Source organism: Conger conger, chromosome 4, assembly GCF_963514075.1.
Source record: "Conger conger chromosome 4, fConCon1.1, whole genome shotgun sequence".
Classification (NCBI taxonomy): domain Eukaryota; kingdom Metazoa; phylum Chordata; class Actinopteri; order Anguilliformes; family Congridae; genus Conger; species Conger conger.
This window is the reverse complement of record NC_083763.1, coordinates 59,415,619-59,433,781: the sequence shown is the minus strand read 5'-3', so window position 1 is coordinate 59,433,781 and position 18,163 is coordinate 59,415,619. Positions and strand designations below refer to the sequence as shown.

Below are 18,163 nucleotides of genomic sequence, written 5' to 3'. Positions count from 1 at the left end.
GACTAGGCTGCAAGGGCAGCCACATTTTTATAGACTGTCACACAGCCCCCAGTTTATGGGAGCAGGGCTGGATCCTGTGCCCCTGTGACTCTTGAGGCTCCCTGAGGGCAGAGCCTTACATTGCAGTGACAAACACTGATGGCCCGGCAGGTAGTCACAAACACAGGCACAGAGAGAGGCTTCTGTCATGGAGGAAAATAACAAAACAAAACGAAGAAACACACTAAAAAGGAAAATAGAAAAATAACAGCAAAGATTGAGTTCTCGAGTTGATGTTTTATTTTTATAAGATCAGAGCAGACACAGTTTCATAATGATCATGGATTGTATAGTCAAATAGAAGCATCCTTCTCTGACCAGGTCACTGTATTTTCTTTATTTGTTTTACCCAGCGTAACACTGTTTTTCAAATCTGCTCTCTCTTTGCATCTGTCTGTTGGAGCTGGAAACTGTGCCTCTCATATATGTGTAACAGAACATATGAACATGCCTAAAAAAGAATATAATATGCAGGCTCAGTTAATACGCTGAAAGTCTACAGTATTTGGCTCTTAGAACTTAGAATGTTCATGTTATTTCAAACTAAACCAGGGAATAAATTCCATCAATTTTGGACAAGAAGACAGAACAAACAACGCCACCCAATATAAAAGCATAGCATTGTGTTTGTCTATACCCCTTGCCTTCTTCATTCATTCCTGCTGACACTGGATGATTATATAACCAGTAAGAGGTTTGATGTGGCATGCAAAATGAAAACAGATTTATTGGTTAGGTTTTTCATCAAGGGAGCAAACTGAACCCCGGAATGAACACATACACGCACATACACACATCCACATGCACACACACACCAGCATATGCAAACCCATTATGTTATGACATACATTTTAATGAGTCTGCTGTCTTGAAAATGCATCAGAGTGCTATATAACATAACTCTATAAAACATTGTTTTATATCATACAGAAAGCATAATGAATATGCAAAAGGTCCCATAAAAGTTAAATTCCCCTCTTTTAAACAATTTTGAAATTAAATAGACAATTAGTCCTGTTTTAATTTCAAACAAACTTGTATGAGTTCCTATGCCAAAGCACTTGAGGAGCTCTGGGACTGAGACTCAGCTCAACTCAACTAATACCATATTGAAGATACAGACCAGACACTTAACAATGTGCTGTAGTGTGACTGTTAAAGTCATCAGTTGGGTTAAATATATTACAGATATGCCTAAAGTGTGTCTGTGAAAGAGAGCAGAGGCACAATCCAGCTCCACCACACACTTAATGGCAAAAAATCCCTATGTTACTATAGTCTGAGCTTCAGTAGCCCACGCTTAAAACAACTTCATTGTAAATGTAAATATAACTCAATACATTTTAACCTCTATTAAGAAATTGACTGTGTTTTCTCCTCCACATTCAGGAAATAGTTTTCTCATATGAAGCCTGTATATGTGTGGAAGCTTACATATAAATTCAAGCAAAGGTATTCTATAGAATGATGGTATGCAAAATCTAAGTGGTTATGAAAGAAAGATACGTTTCATAGCACTGACATTTGCTCTGTCAATATAAGAATGTCAGACTGCTCTTGAAAGAAAAAAAGGCTTTGATGGTCTGAATTCCACAGCTGACGTTCGGGAAATTACATATTGCACGTGCAAATTAGAGTACAGTTCTCAGTGCTGTTCCTAAATAGACCTGACAACAAAGATCGTTAGAACTCACAATCCAGAAATGTGTCCCCCAAAATAAGATGGCAATGGGTTAAATGTATATATAGCTTTTGGCTTGTAATTTGGTGGATTACAACTTTCCCTTTCTTATAATTCATAGATAACATCTATTTTGTCAACCAATTCTTTTTATTCATCTATCCATTATCTTACCCGTTTATTCCTGGTCAGGGTCGCAGGGGGTGCTGGAGCCTAACCCAGTGTACAGTTGGCGAGAGGCAGGAATATGGCAGACCACCAATCCATCGCAGGTCACACACTTCACTCACTCACTTCAGTCATACCTTTGGGCAATTTAGACTCTCCAATTAACCTTACTTTCAAGTGCACTTTGTTCTCAGCACAGTCTACTGCAAAAACCCCAAAAAATAAGTCCATCTCAACAAGTATTTTAGTACTTGTATTGAGACGTACAATCTTATTACTAAAATATTAACAAACCTATTGCCAATGAGGTAAGACATTTTTGACTGATTTCAAGATTTGTCAATAGAAGAAGAACATTTCACTTGTCAAGCAAACAGTAACATAAAACAAGTTAAAGAAAAAATTCACACACTGTGACAAACCCATGGGAGGACAGATGAGCTGGACATTCCGGATTGCACTGGAATTTTATTCACCTTCACCTGCGATCGAGGTAAAAATAACAAACTAAAATAATAAAGGCAAAGTAAACCAACGCAGTGCTTGCAGCTGTCACAAACACAGCTCTCTCTCTCTCCATCTACTGTGGAAAGAAGCAGAACTTATAAAACTCCTGGACTGATTTGTAACGTAGTCCAGGTGTGTGCCTAGGCGGGGTCCTAGCATTGCCCTGCTTCCTTCCCGCAAAGAGCCAATGAGCCAACTTTGGAAAAACAAGAAGATAAAAAATGCTTTTAAGGCAGACATTTTTGGCAGTATGTTCAAAGTAATTTGAACACACAATTTGCCATTTAAGGAATATATTTGCTAAATTTGCACAGAAACGAGAGAAATGCACTGTCTTCTGTAAAATGATATATTTTTTGGGAGTGGTGGGAAGCTGTTATTGCCGCAGCCTGTCCCAGCCAAGTGTGTGGAAACAATATTTGTCCCTCACCTTCCAGTCCTTATTGCGTTATAAAGGGGCTTGTGTTTTGAGGTTTTTGTGTTGACATAAGATGTTTTGCATTCTAGTCTCTGTGCTGGTTGCTGAAAATCCATGTCTGATATGAAAGACTGCAATTGCTGAATGTTCCAGGTTTGAATCCTGAATCCACTTTATAACTCAAGTTTTGTAATGGAACCTTAGTGTGATTGTAAAGCACTGTTTGTCTGCCAAAATCAATGAAGGGCTTGCTAATAATAGGTTTTTAGCTTACCTTAGCAGCCTCTGTACTACTTGCTGTGGGGAGACAGCTTTACTGAGCTGTGGGGTGCATAAGCAAATGCTTGGCTTGAAAACGTATATTTTCATGGCCTAGTCAGTATAAATAATAATCAAACCAAATTAAAGGTCAAAAACACGTGTCAGAGGGTATTTGTTTGCAAGTGTTTAAATGTTCTCCACTTATCTGCAGGCAATGTCCAAGAATTTAAATGCAAAATATTCCCTTTGGGAAACCTTTTAGTACACTCACAATGTAATTGAAGTCCATCTGCATTCTCCACTATTACTGAATTAGCATCTGGTTCTCATCTTCACCATGAACACTTGATTAATGTTGTGTTTAATTTCTGCTTCATGAATTTTGTTTTCAGGTGAGGAGGGAAGACTGATCTAATTCTTCCACATAAAAAGATATAAAATAACTTAAATTACCCCTGATTAACAACATGCCTGAGCATTATTTCAGACTTGAACATGACTGGAGTGAAAATTAAGCTCAATTGAGATTTATAGAGCCTAATTTTCTTTTCAGTAATGCTTTATGATGCCAACAGATGGAATGTTTTTCTGCCAGTCTTAAACTTTAATTTAAAAAAGTTTAGGTCTTTGTCCCTATTGATATCAAACCATTTTTATGTTCCATGGGCTTATCACAAGTTTAACACCGACCATTTGCTATCTGTAAATGTCTTTTTGGAGAAATATCTGTTTTATATTTGTCTGACATATTTTCTATTCCGCCATTACCCAGAATCACGCTTACTGTATACACTCAGTGAGCAATTTATTAGGTATTTATTAGACTTATTTTTTAATACTTCTTACTTCTGCCGCTGTAGCCTATCCACTTCCCTTCTGCATACCTCTGTTTTAATGTATGGTTATTAGCTTTACTGTCACCTTCCTGTCAGCTTTGACCAGTCTGGCCCTCTCCTCTGACCGCTCTCATTAACAAGGCGTTTCCGAACTGCTGCTCACTGGATGTCTTTTGTTTTTGACACAATTCTCTGCAAACACTAGAGACTGTTGGGCATGAGAATCCCAGGAGATCAGCAGTTTCTGAGATACTCAAACCACCCTGTCTGGCACCAACAATCAGTCCACGCTCAATGTCACTTAGATCACATCTTTCCCCCATTCTGAACCGTATCTGCATGATTTTATGCATTGGACTGCTGCCACACGCATGAATAAATAGGTATAAAGTGCTCAGAGAGTGTATACCCAATCCAATATCCAACTCTATAATGATTCATTGCAAATTATAAATAATGTAACCTATGCTACTCTAGATAAGAACATTTGCTATATACCTCAAATGTAAAAAATAAAATAAAGTGCTTAGGTAATAGCAAACTGCAAGGCCTTTTAAATGATTTTTGCAGTATATTTATAATGGTTATATCTGTTCTGCTTTGTTTCAGGGTGAGAAAGGAGAAACTGGTGTGCCAGGTGTTAATGGAGAGAGAGGACTTCCAGTAAGTCAAGATTTCAATCATTATCTTTCATTTCAGCTTAATGAATCGTGGGTTCATTAGGGTTGCTGTAGACTCACTGCGCAGTATTAGCATATGTCAGTATATAAGAATGAAATACCAGAGAGCTTTTGCATATACTGTTTACAAAGTTGTTTTGCTGTCTCCTAAAACTGGGAAAACAAAACTAGTAAAGTGAGGTAAAAAGGTGAATATGAATAAGGTAATGATCCAGGTTGTAAATGTGTGACATTGGAACATTACATTAGGCAGATGCTCTTATTCTGAGTGATGTACTGTTGATTAGACTAAGCAGGACACAATCATCCCCTGGAGCAATGCAGGGTTAAGGGCTGTGCTCAAGGGCCCAATGGCTGTGTGGATCTTATTGTAGCTGGACTGGGGATTGAACCACCGACCTTGGGGGTCCCAGTCATGTACCTTGACCACTACACTACAGGCCGCCCTATGGCTTGTAGTCCAGTGTTATTTGATGGCTGACTCTGGTACAGGGCTCATTTTGTTTGATGGCATTCATACAGGTGCTCCAAGGAAAACAGTGCTGTCCTGAGTTGCTGAGTGTTTTTCTTTCTGCTATTGGCATGTACTGTAGTATCTCACCTCCTCTTTCACACATACCATAACAACACACTTCATGATCCATTTATTATGATTAATTGATTTTTCCATTGCTGTAACACTAGAAACATGAAGGCTGTTTGCTATGTAATTTGACTGCATTTTCAAGTGTGATTGAAATGTAAATTTAATTTATTTTATGCATCTGATGGAATATTTATGCAGTATGTATTTACATGTTTGATTTAGAATTTAAGTCACTCTCATTTTATTTAAACCAGAAGAAATGTCAAATGTGGGTAATGTGTAAACAGTATTCTGCATATATAAAATGGAAAATGTTTTTTTTAAACCATAGCTTACACGCAGTTGTAAAATGTAGTGCCAACAAGCTGGCATTCACAAAGCTTGTTAAATATTTTTCTTGTCCTTGCGGCATTACAAAAAACATCATCCTTTTCATTTCTAGAACAGTTTATGAAGCCACTTAAAAGACATCAGGAACATTTTAACTTAAAATAGGCATGCTGCTTGTGTTGATGGCACTCCAAACGTGGGGCTCAAGCAACCGCAGTGTTTACTTGCCAGCGCGCACTGCTAGCGTACACAGCAGCTCCAATGCCCTCCACACCACTAGGAGAAACTTCTGGAAGAAATCCTGAAAGGAAACCATAGCAACAATGTGGAGCAATAACTTGCCCTTTAAGTTTATGATTTACTTCTTCACTGTGTAGTATGGGGCTCTGACTCATTTGAACATTCAGGGAATTGTGTACAGTAAGTGAACAAGCTGACTGATTAAAATAATTTAAGTTGTGGATTCGTGATGGCCATCAAATAATATGTTTTGCTTGTGCTGCAGTCACTTAAAGCTGCTGATCTCAAATTAGAACATACCTTCCCACTCAAAGGGATGCTACTGAGGTTAGTGTGGTTTGGTCCTGTTACTGGCTAGTTTTCTGCAATGGTGACACCCAGGCATGCATACGTGCAGGAGGGATTGTAGGCCCTACAGGATTATTTCCAGGGAGAAGATTATTTAGAAGATTATTTAATGTTTCCCCAGCAAGCACCAAGTTCCCAACTCTTACCAAGCCCCTCCGAATTACAGTACATTAGTCTTTAACACAGCATTTTAATGGCTAATGTAATGTACAGACATATGTATGTAATGTAACAGAAAGAAGCAGATAATAGAAAATAGAAGCCAGTCCACGTTGTTTTTAATCTGCAAAATCATTATTTAATTAGGCCGAAGGGAAGATACTGCCTTGAATAAGGATGTCATATGCTTTTTGCATTATTGTCACCTTCTCCTATTTGATGACAAGTGCTGAGCTTCCTGAATGCCTGGCCTAATTGTGGAGGATTGATGAATCCACGATTACTGTAAAATGTAGTTATATTGAGGTTTTGAAAGTAGATGGGTTATGTGGACAGGCGTTGGGCTATGTATTTGCAGTACTCTTACAGAAGTTAACAAGACAATCCACCGCACTGGATAAAAAAAGTGAAAAACGCTGTCTCCTAAAATGTGCTTGTTTGGGTTAATACATATGTATCTTAGGGCATTCAGATGTTGGATCGTGAAGATATGGGTTTAGAGAATGGAAAATGATGCATATACAGCTGATTTATCATGGCTGGTGGCCGTTGCGACAGAGGCTGTTTTACGTCTGGGAAAAGCAGGTGCTACTGTCATTACTTCAGAAGATTGGCATTGGCAGGAGTTGCCATTCTCATGAGTGGATAGCGATGTTTGTGAAAGGACTGTCTGTATGAGTCCAGCATAACTTTTTTGCATGTCAGAGTTTTCAGCTGTGTTGGCGCTGAAAGCCAAGCTGCATTGAATGTCCCATTACATCACATTATTCCTGTATAATCCCGAGGCCTTTCCACAAGGGGATTTTGTACCATCACTAATGTACAAAATGTGCCTGCATATTCAACTGATGCCCCCATCAGAAAATGAGCATGTGTACAGAAACAGGCACAAAATTAAAATGTGAAATATCAAAACAGTGTTCTGAAATTTTTACTAGTCAGTGTAAAGACATTCTCTAAGCACACTTAAAGGTGAGAGCAAGCTGGGGCAAATCTTTTGGGTTGCGTAAAGGGGGTTATCCAGTATAACTGCTATGGAACTGTACCATAGCTTCATATTCATTCCAAATTCATGTAAATAACTGTTCATAGGCTCTATCCTTCATTGTCATATATACCTCCACTGCTTATGTAATCCGTCATGTAAGAATTTAATAAAGAAATCACCTTTTCTGAAATTCCTTCCTCAAAGTTGATGAAAAGGCAGCCTAGTGCTTCGACTTTAGATAGATCTCGGCCTGGATATTCCCAAAGAACTAGTTTGCCATGGGGTCCGCATATTAGAGTTTGAAAGCCTCTATTTCACAGCAGAAGTTGCCTTCATCCTCAATTGAGATTGCCAATGAATAGAGATCAAAGGAATTCATATGGGTCTGTAGGATCAAATAAGTCATCGTGCTGAGATGCACATCAAAAGGGCTGCCCAGCACTCTTGTCATATAACATCCACCTATGTGAAAGTGCGGGCAGCCTCCATCCAGAAAGCAAACCTCGTCCTCGCTCTTTGTGGAGGTGTTTTTTGATGAAGTTAATTACAATAGGGGCTGAGAGCAGGCTCTCTTTGGGCAGCGCTTGTGTCCTGATTGTAAAGTGCGGGGCTTGTTTTGGTGAGTCCCCGTGGAGACGGGCTTTTCTGGGCCTGCGTGTGCGGGTGCTGTGCTGAAAGATTACGAGTGCGAAATGGAGCGGGTCCCTGCGGGACTCACTCTGCACCGTGCGAGGAATGCATCGCTCCTCTTTTTGTTTCCTCCTACAGGCTACGGACTGCGGGGGAAAGGGGATGCTTTTACACCTAAATGTCATCGTCCCTCTCACCGGAATATTATTCCATTGGCTTCTGTGGTGTTTTTATTTTTTTATCAAACGTCTCGTTATTTGGAGGAGCTTTTCTCTGTGCTTCTGAGAGTGGTGCTAATGCACAGCATGTGACAAACACTCACTAATGTCCACGAGCACACACAAACATCTTCTCTGGAAATAATCATTGTTTTGAGTGGGATGGAGAGCCTGTCTTCTGTCCGCTCACATGTAATGAATTGCTTGAAACTTACTGGATACCAATAATAACAATAACATAATAATTATTATTCTAAAAATTATTATAGTTACATTAAAGCATTAATTTCATTATACAGTAGTGTAACGCTCCAAGAATATAGAGAGAACACTGGCTTTTTAATAAAATAAAAGTTTAATTCTCTCAGCCGTCAGTGTGGAAGTATGTATTGCCATTTACATTCAGTGTCTGCATTCTTTACCTGCATTATAGATGTATGGTACAGAATGAAAGCGAGAGGCATGTACCCTACAGATGCAGCTCGTCCTTGTTGCAGTACTGTACTTGTAGATTGAATTGATGGGTTATTTTGTTTAAAATGGGGCTGGTTAATCGGGCTTTAATTGTGGGCCTGGCTCTCAGCCACATGTGTACATTTATTAAGAAAAGAGGAACTGCTCCTGTAGGCTGTAAATGAGGTGCACACTGTAAATCACACCCCTGGGACATAACAGGAAGAGTGGCCATGTTAAGCCAATTTAGAAACGTAATCCGCTGGATGTGCACTCGTGATTAACCGCTAGAAAAGGTGGTGTGTTATTACATCTCATGTATATTTCCCTCATAAATGCTGCCTGATATTTTATTGCACATGTCCATGACTGGCATCCCTGGCAGAAGTCTCTCCAAACATCACCTTTACCAGAACATTTTGTGGATTAAAATGTAGCAGTGGCTGTTTAACAATTAGAAAAGGAATTGTTGAAAGAGGAAAAGGAAAGGTATGCTTTGAAAGCCCTTTCTCACATTGTGAACATGATGTCACTGCAGGGATTCCGGGGTTACCCTGGGGATGCTGGACCAATGGGACCTCAGGTACATTCACACTGAAACATCAAAATAAGGAAAGTCTGTTGTGATACTTTGCTAAAAATGTAAAATAAGTCAATGTTGGATATTAAATTTTTAGGCTAAAAAAACTAGCACTGTTAACCAGGCATGTTTGTGAGGTATTGACATGTTTTACACTCTGTAAAAGGGGGAGAAAGGGATTCAGGGACAACAAGGATCCTCAGGCCCAAAGGGACCTCCGGTAAGGAACTGAATTTATGACATTTATTTAACCTCTCCAGATCACCGCTGTATAAGTAATGCACTTTCCTGAGAATACTCTGTCAGCTTTCCCTCTTTCACTGTCAGGCTGTCCCCTGTGCGTGATATGTTGCAGTGGACTATGAGCTATGAACTGCATTATCATATCTATAAAACTGTTGGAATCGTGCCCTGTGTTCTGTGCTCTTTCTGTACAGCCATTTTATAGTTTTATACTGTTACTGCTATGTACATACTACAGCACATATTTTTCTGGAAGCATCATTCAAGTATTTATAATTGTGAAAGGTGGCCGGATGCCAGTTCCGTGGCAGGATATCAACTGACCAATCTATTGCTGCCCTCTGCTGGAATATTTGCAGCAATGCAATTTAGTATGAAACGGTCCTTTTTCGGGAAAATGCTTCTGTGAAAAGTAAATTTAAATTATTTAACCTTCCTATTTTGTTAGGGTAAATTTCCTCAAACTTCATGTTGGCCTCAATAATAATTATATAAACAATAGAAAATAGTCTCACCGTTTTGCCTCCATTTTGTTTATTATCGATTCAATTTCCCTGGCAAAGAATATTGGTTGTTGATTGTATTGACACCAGGGCCCACCAGATATGCAGTGTCCAATATGCTTCTCACTCAGCCTATGGGAAAATTGTGATGACAGACATAGAATGGAGATAAATGTTTAGAAATAGATGGAAGGAACTAGAAGACCTGCATGCTTTACATGAGGCTGTTGCTTATTGCTCAGATTGAGTGATGAGGCTCCTGCCAGTTTTTTGATGCTGAGTCAGATCAGACTGTTTTCCATGCTTCTATGTCACTGCAAACCTTTCATAACATCTCAGTAGTTATATGATTTCACAGTCATGAAACAAGACCTGCTTGTATTTGAGATGTTCGGGAGAGATTGGTGGAGTGCTTGCCACATATAACAATCCAGTGCCTGAAGTCACTGTAGATGAGTGCTTGGTCTGTTTCAGTAGCTGCTGTCCCTTTAGTCAATATGTGCATGTATGTAAATCCATAGAAAGAGCAGCAGTCACACATTAGTATATAGTAAAGTAATTGTGGTCTTGGGACAAAAAAAAATACAAGCTCATGGGTAGATGTTATTTACAGATGCATAGTAGATGTTAGTGATGAGCTAGAACTATATTGGATGATAATCATTTTATCAGTGTTTTGCAATTTTGACCTGCTAATGGGTCAAACGGGTGTGTGTCTAAACTCCAACACAATAGGAAGTGTAAAATATCGCTGTACAACTTTTCAATGAATCATTTGATGCACACTTGCATGCATGTAATCACAATTGCCTATGTTTTTCTTTCCATAAATATGATCATTACCAACCTGTCTGCTATAGCTGGTGGGAAATTGGTTGAACATGTTGGGCCTCATGCAAGAACCAGTGGTAGAAACTGATTTGTTCTTAAATCGCTTGTATGTGAGATTTAAGATAAATGGTAAATGGTTGGCATTTATATAGCGCCTTTATCCAAAGCGCTGTACAATTGATGCTTCTCATTCACCCATTCATACACACACTCACACACCAACGGCGATTGGCTGCCATGCAAGGCACCGACCAGCTCGTCAGGAGCATTTGGGGGTTAGGTGTCTTGCTCAGGGACACTTCGACACAGCCCGGGCGGGGGTTCGAACCGGCAACCCTCCGACTGCCAGACGACTGCTCTTACTGCCTGAGCCACGTCGCCCCTAAGATAACTTGTTGCGCTCACCAATTCTCTTGTATTTAGAATTTTTTCTGAGATAGAACCTGTCGTATGTATCATGTAAATACCACATTCCATTAATTTCCTATGAAAAGACTTGCAGTGCATGTCAGCACAGCTTGCCTGGCACACAGAACTCAGATAAAACTTTCAAAATAGACCTTGCAGATCAAATATTAATCAAGATTCAGCAACTGCATTGCTTATTTCTTGCCTCAAAAGTTTTCAGAAACATATTTTAGTGGACTGTTTAGGAGTAACAGTCTGCCATTTTGTCATATTGTCATGTCATGTATATAGTAGATGTCCCTCATTCTAGTTAGTCCCATTGGCCATCTATCTGATGGAATCCACCTACAGTACCATATACAGTATTATAACGGACATCTTAATTTAGGATAGTTGTCTGAAGTTAGGTGCGTTTCTAGAATCTGACGTGTAACACTGGTTCGAACTCTTTGTACCAAAAAGTATGAGAAATTAGTGATAAGAATACAAAAATGTGTTTGCATTGTGTTGTATCCATGCTCATGTGTCTTTTTTATGTTTAGGGAATCCAGGGCCCCATGGGTCCACCAGGGCTTGATGGATTCAAAGGCCCAAAGGTTTGTTGGCGAAAACCATTTACCATTTACTGATGCCATATGGCACTCTCAACCTTTTCAACAAATAAAGATTACTGCTCTACTATTGTTTAGAGCCCTAAATTCTCAACTTTCTCAATTTTCTCAACCTAAGCCAAAAGCCCTTGATATTTGCGTGGAGCCACTTCATATTGGCTTGGGACTGAAAGGGATCATTAAAATGATAACCAAAGCCAATAATAAGGATCAAAGAATCAAATCAGAATCAAATAAGTATTTCTACACAGTACCCTGATCAAAGTTCATTATTTTTTAATGGAATGAAATCAGTTGAAACTGATTTTGAAGAGCAAAAAAAAGTCTTCCTCAATCAAATCAAATCAAATAATTTAACACTTTTTATTTCTATTGCACTTTTTACAGAATACTGTCACAAAGACACTTTGCAGAGTAGCAGAAAAAGAACAAAAAAGCCCTGACACAGCAAGCATACTGTATGAGGTAAAATGAGTGAATTGGTGAAATTACAGGACGTCATTAGGTGATATGCACGTCACCACCCTCCATTAGAGTGAAGTGCAGGGTTTTAATTGAAGCTCTCAGCACATGAATGCAGTTCATCACTGCCTATTAAAAAAGGCTGGTAATCCAGCCGGTTGTGAATGACATGGGTTTGCAGACCCATGTCCCTGGCAGCTGTGTCTGGCCCTGGGTATACAACGCGTGATATGATCTGTCTGTGCACAGGGTAGCTGTGTCTGGCCCTGTGTGAACAGTGTGTGATATGTTCTGTCTGTGTGCAGGGTAGCTGTAAGACTATGTGTATATTGTGTGATATGTTTTGTCTGAGGGCGGCACGGATGGTGCAGTGGGTAGCACAGCAAGGAGGTCCTGGGCTCGAATCCCCGTCGGCCGGGGCCTCTCTGTGCGGAGTTTGCATGTTCTCCCCGTGTCTGCGTGGGTTTCCTCCGGGTACTCCGGTTTCCTCCCACAGTCCAAAGACATGCACGTTAGGCTGATTGGAGAGTCTAAATTGCCCATAGGTATGATTGTGTGAGTGAATGGTGTGTGTGCCCTGCAATGGACTGGCGACCTGTCCAGAGTGCATTCATTTAGCCCAATGTATGCTGGGATAGGCTCCAGCCCCCCTGCGACCCTATTCAGGATAAGCGGGTTAAGATAATGGATGGATGGATGGATGTTTTGTCTGTGCGCAGGGTAGCTGTGTCTGGCCCTGTGTGAACAGTGAGTCATATGTTTTTTTCTGTGTGCAGGGTAGCTGTTAGACTATGTGTACAGTGTGTAATATGATTTGTCTGTGTGCAGGGTACCACTGGAGAGCGTGGGGAAGCAGGATTTCCTGGCCTGCTGGGACCAAAGGTGCGTAGTGGAGAATGCAGCTGCTGCGCTCCTTCAGGGTGTGACCCCTTCCCGTTCCACGCTCTTATGCCTTTCCTTTCTCCCCATCTGACCCCGTGACCTCTGAGCAATTTCAGCAGAATATTTCCCACACAGAGCCAGCCCTGGCTGCTCGGAAGATGAGAGTCATTTAGGGTTCAGAAGCCTGTGGGCTGTTTTCTACCTTATCTCTCTTCATTTACTGTATTTACCATTTCTGTTTACTCTCTTGTATCTGTTTGTATGAGAGCTATTAAACAACTGCTTACCCATATTGAAAAAGGAAGGCATTTGTGATGTAATGTCCTAATGATTAATTTTAAATGAAATACATTGTTTATCAACTATCAGGAAAATCTACTATCCATATGGGCCTTGCTTTAGTCTTATTTAGTTCATTTTGTTCATTTATGTTTGCAATGGTGAACAATTCAGAATTCCAAATCATTCTATGCAAAATATCACTCATTTTACAACTAAACAACTATACTTTATAAGAAGCATACTTGTCAATTATGTTTATAAACCTTTCCATGCCGAAACCTACTGCAAAAAACACTCCTTCTCCTAACTCTTTTTACTGTATGTCTATGAGGTCAATAGGTGCAGTATTTTAATGTTAGCTACATACCATAGAGCAGGTTACATTTTTATATTCTGTGTAATACCATAAGGCTGAAGGTACCTGAGAAGGATACTGTGAAATCTATATTTAGCATTAATGTTATAGTATAACTGCTATTATTTTTCAATTGCGTCATGCTTAGTGTGCTATAATTTCAGCTGTACAATGACCACAATACTTGTATTTGGGCTTCTGGTGATTGTTGTCATATTTTTCTCTGGTTACATTAGCAAAGACAAAGATGCAACATGTATGATATTTGGGTTAAGTTATACTGACTAACATAGAAAGCAGACTATAGTTAATATACAATTATAGGATATATTGTGAGAAGGAGGAAGAAGTGGGTTAGAAAGAGTAGATGTATGTTAGAGGAGGATTTCATAGAATAAACTAGCATGCAATAAAATGATGGCAGTCATGTCTCTATTAATGACAAACTCAGTTTAGAATATTTTTTACAAACTCAGTTTAGAATATTTTTTACATTGTAATGTACAGATGTTTTCAATTGGGCCAGTCAGTTTTATGTGCAATGAAGAATATTTTGTATATTGTTTCTGGTGTCAGCTTTGCAACGGATAGGAGAGGGGCATTCCTGATAACAGTCCCATTTTGAATTTCGCAGGGTGCTCAGGGAGACCCAGGGATGCAGGGGTTACCAGGGGTGATGGGAATGCCAGGTTTTAAAGGACCCAAGGTAAGGTCCTGGGGATTGTTACAGCAGTCAAAGAAGAAAAGGAAACAAACCGAGATTCAATCAACAGTGTCCTTAAACCGAAAACTCATGCTGTTATTTAAATCAACTGCCAACCCAATTTGCTGAGAATAAAAAAAGAAATCAAATTGTGTGTGTGTGTGTGTGTGTGTGTGTGTGTGTGTGTGTGTGTGCGTGTGTGTGTATGTGTGCGTGTTGATTGAGTCAAATCCCTAGTCTCAGCATTGAGCAATCCGTAACTTGATATAAGTTTTGCAACTAACTGTATGGGAACTGTGAATTGATATATGTAGAATAACATTTCATATTGATTGCTCCAAGCCACCAAAACACGTGAATGTAAAACAAAATATTGTACTGTACCACTGTATATCAAGTAGAATATCCTGCAAGTTACGCTGCTTTGCTATGCTAAGATAGTGTGTTTTATATGGTTTTATGATATTTTTCAGGGTGAGGTGGGAGAAACTGGTCCGAAAGGAAATCAGGTATTATCAAACTTCTTTTGTTGGACCTTTTTTTATTGTTATTTTGGAATTCCCAGTCATAATTGTATGAATTCACTGCTCAGTGTATTCTGGAGTATGTAGACATGAATGTCTGTCCTGATGACTTCTGCTTCTTTCACACTGCGGTCCGCCCGCTATGGCAGATGTTATTGCACCAGTGAATTACATTACTAATGTGGCTGGTGCAATCATACCAGACATAACAGGTGTTTCCCTACTGGCTGAAGCCCTCTGTCCAGAGAGATGCCATGGCTAGTTATGGCCTATATCTTGGCGACTGCCAGCCACAGTCATCTGCAACATTTCGGGATGCTCTTTTTCCAGACCAGTGCGTTGAGAATGAGGACTTCAGCTGGATGTGTCATCTGACAGACCCAAATGAACAGAACGGAAGGGTCTACCAGTCCTCAAACATTTTGTTTTTATTATCTGGAACTAAAATGTGCTTCAATCACAGACCTTTACATAGCTGCAGTGTAGAATTGCGCCCAATGATACAATATTATATTGCCACACACTGTCCAAAAGAGGTCAAAGGCCTTGTCCTGAAAGCATCGATAGGTGCTTGACTGCCTGGACTCATCTTCACTGTTTCAAGACAAACAGCAGCTCCAGTTCCTACTCAACCCTCCTTCCCCTCCTGACAACCCAGGAGTCACTGAGTGAATCACCCAGTCACCAAGCTCAAAAAAAGGGAAACAGCAACAGAAAGGTCACAAACGTTACCCTGAGAAGCATAATACAGGCAAAGAACAATTTTGATTCTTTTCCACCAGAGCTGAGATGCACAGTTGCCAGAAACGCCTTCCGTGTGCTTATGGAAAGTGCCAAGAAGCCTTGGCAACCGTGGTGTAAAGGCCATCACATGCTGGATTGGTTGACAACCTGAAAATAATGGCTTTCCATTGTGTGCTTCAGTGGTGAGACCCTGCTCAAAAAAAGCTTGCCTCATCCACCGCTCTGTCAATACACCAACTGAATAACAGGAGTGCACTCAATTTTATTTTTTGCTTCAAGCCTTTTTACAATTGCTGGAGATGCTGTGGTAGTGATTGGAGTGGACAGGCTCGACGGCATGTCCCAAGACCACAGGTGATATGGTTTTTAAAGGTCGACAAGGCTCCGATGCTGTAACTTGCCTATGAATGCTAATGGTAACCTTTTGTGACGGAACCACTCTCGCGGTCTCCTCGTTTCAGGGTGGGCCAGGCAGCGTGGGAGCTCCCGGGTCTGCTGGCACTCCAGTGAGTACTCCCGCACCCCCAAATCTACGTGTGGCAGCCGGTATCATATGTCCATCACGAGATGGAGGAGATTCCTCCAGGCCCCCGGCAGGCAGAGCGATTGGCCACCTGGGATGATGTACTGCAGGCTAACTGACACGGGCGCCCGGGCCTATTTTCAAAGCTTTAACATGAAATGTCACTGACTGAATTCACATTACCACTACTTGTTTTAAGGGCTAATGTTGCCATCGTTTCTTCTCTCCAGGAGACAATTTAACTCAGTAAAATAAAATACAGTAAATGGATAAGCCATTATATGTGCAATTTCCTTATCCCCCTGCACAAAGTAGGATGTTACTCAGCAGAGGAATCGCTCTTTTTTATAGGAAAAGAACAACACTGATGCAGTGTCATCAATCAAACAGACTCGGACCTTTATATAAAGAGGTTCATTTTAACAGGCTATTTCCTTCTTGCAGGGCGAAGCCGGGCTCAGGGGAAGCAAAGGAGAGGTTTGTTGAATTAGATTGATTGAATCCATCTAGCTCAATTTTACCCGAGGACTCCCATTATCTCTGCTAAACAGTGCAATACAATGGAAGTGCATGTCTCGCAGCGACTAAAAGCACAACCATTAGCCAACGAGGGGAAATCAAGACACATTCAAATACAAACTGTGTGCAGCATAGAACTGTATTCAACTCAATGTCCATGTCAATGTAATTCATTATCTGAGGGAAATTAAGAGCGCATCCTAGATTTAGAGAGTGAAATATCATTACCCTCTGATTGTTAGAAAGGCACAGCGGGCGACCTGGGAGTCAGAGGGGCTGATGGGAAGAAGGGGGACATGGGCTCACCCGGAGGCACCGGATCGCGTGGCCCCCCAGGCCAAGATGGGTTACCGGGGCAACCAGGTGTGCCTGGTTATCCAGGGAAGCCTGTAAGTACTGCTTTTGTTGAAGAAAAATGTATTTAACCTCCAGACTGCCCTAAAGCATCCATCTCGTTTACTTTTCAGGGAAAGCCTCCTTCAGATGAACACTTGATGAAGCTTTGCAGCAATGTGCTGCAGAGTAAGTACTGCTTTTTCTTTTGTCAGAGACACATTTCACACTGCATATACTGCTGCTCTCTCAATGATTTATGCTGGACAGCAAAAACAAAACTGCCTACAGCCAGAGATTTCAGTTTGAGCAAAATGCACTGAAAGTCCTCATGCTGAAATATAGTATAAACATTTTATGATACATTAATGGGATATCTCACTGTCTGGATTTTTAAATATTATTTCAGTTTTAGTGTTTTGAATTGGCCCAGACAGGTTTTGTGTGCTATGAAGGATATTTTAGATTTTTACCAACGTTTCTGTTGACCTGCCAGCTTTTCTATGGCAGGTATAGATCATTTGAGGTATAAAGCAAGAAAATGTACTTCAAGTATCTTCAAAGCAGCTCATACAGAGACACAATACAGTCCTCAATAGATTATCTGTACTGGGGCATACAGTAAATTTTAGAAAGTCCTAGTGTTGTGACTTTAAGTATTGTGACTTTTTCAGTTGACTGAACAGAGAATATTGCACTTGCAACATACAATGTATATACTGATACATGTATGGCAGTATTATATTTATATATTATATTTTTACTTCAGCTTAATCTCCATCTGAAAAATGTTCCTTTATTCATTCACAGTAAACATTGATGAAAATTAAGTGCATTATTTGTTGGCAAAATTGAACTGATTGAACCAGCGACATGAAATGCATGTGTGCCTTATAAGCATATAAATTCTGAAAAGGGCTATAAATCACTATCTGTAGTTTTTCCATTAAACCCTGAAAGCAAATTGATCTTGGACTATTAAAAATAATCCCTTCCCTTTTATATAACATTGATCAAGATGGGTGGTTCTAGCAAAATGGTTTTGCATGGAAAAAATAGAACCAGGTGATTATAATAAGACCAACAATCCTGCAGTTCATAATAATGTTAATGAAATA

At 40.0% G+C, this 18,163-nt stretch overlaps 1 protein-coding gene across 1 annotated transcript in view; it reads left to right on the top strand.

Annotated features, from left to right (window-relative positions):
• The window catches only part of LOC133127359 (collagen alpha-1(XXI) chain-like), a 38,052-nt gene that overhangs the window by 16,678 nt on the left and 3,211 nt on the right, over window positions 1–18,163 (top strand). The window contains exons 17-27 of the mRNA XM_061240174.1: window positions 4,520–4,573; window positions 9,081–9,125; window positions 9,289–9,342; window positions 11,650–11,703; window positions 13,009–13,062; window positions 14,334–14,405; window positions 14,876–14,911; window positions 16,132–16,176; window positions 16,638–16,670; window positions 16,955–17,101; window positions 17,180–17,234. Coding sequence (XP_061096158.1) covers window positions 4,520–4,573; window positions 9,081–9,125; window positions 9,289–9,342; window positions 11,650–11,703; window positions 13,009–13,062; window positions 14,334–14,405; window positions 14,876–14,911; window positions 16,132–16,176; window positions 16,638–16,670; window positions 16,955–17,101; window positions 17,180–17,234 — 649 coding nt within the window. The remainder of the gene's footprint in view (window positions 1–4,519; window positions 4,574–9,080; window positions 9,126–9,288; window positions 9,343–11,649; window positions 11,704–13,008; window positions 13,063–14,333; window positions 14,406–14,875; window positions 14,912–16,131; window positions 16,177–16,637; window positions 16,671–16,954; window positions 17,102–17,179; window positions 17,235–18,163) is intronic.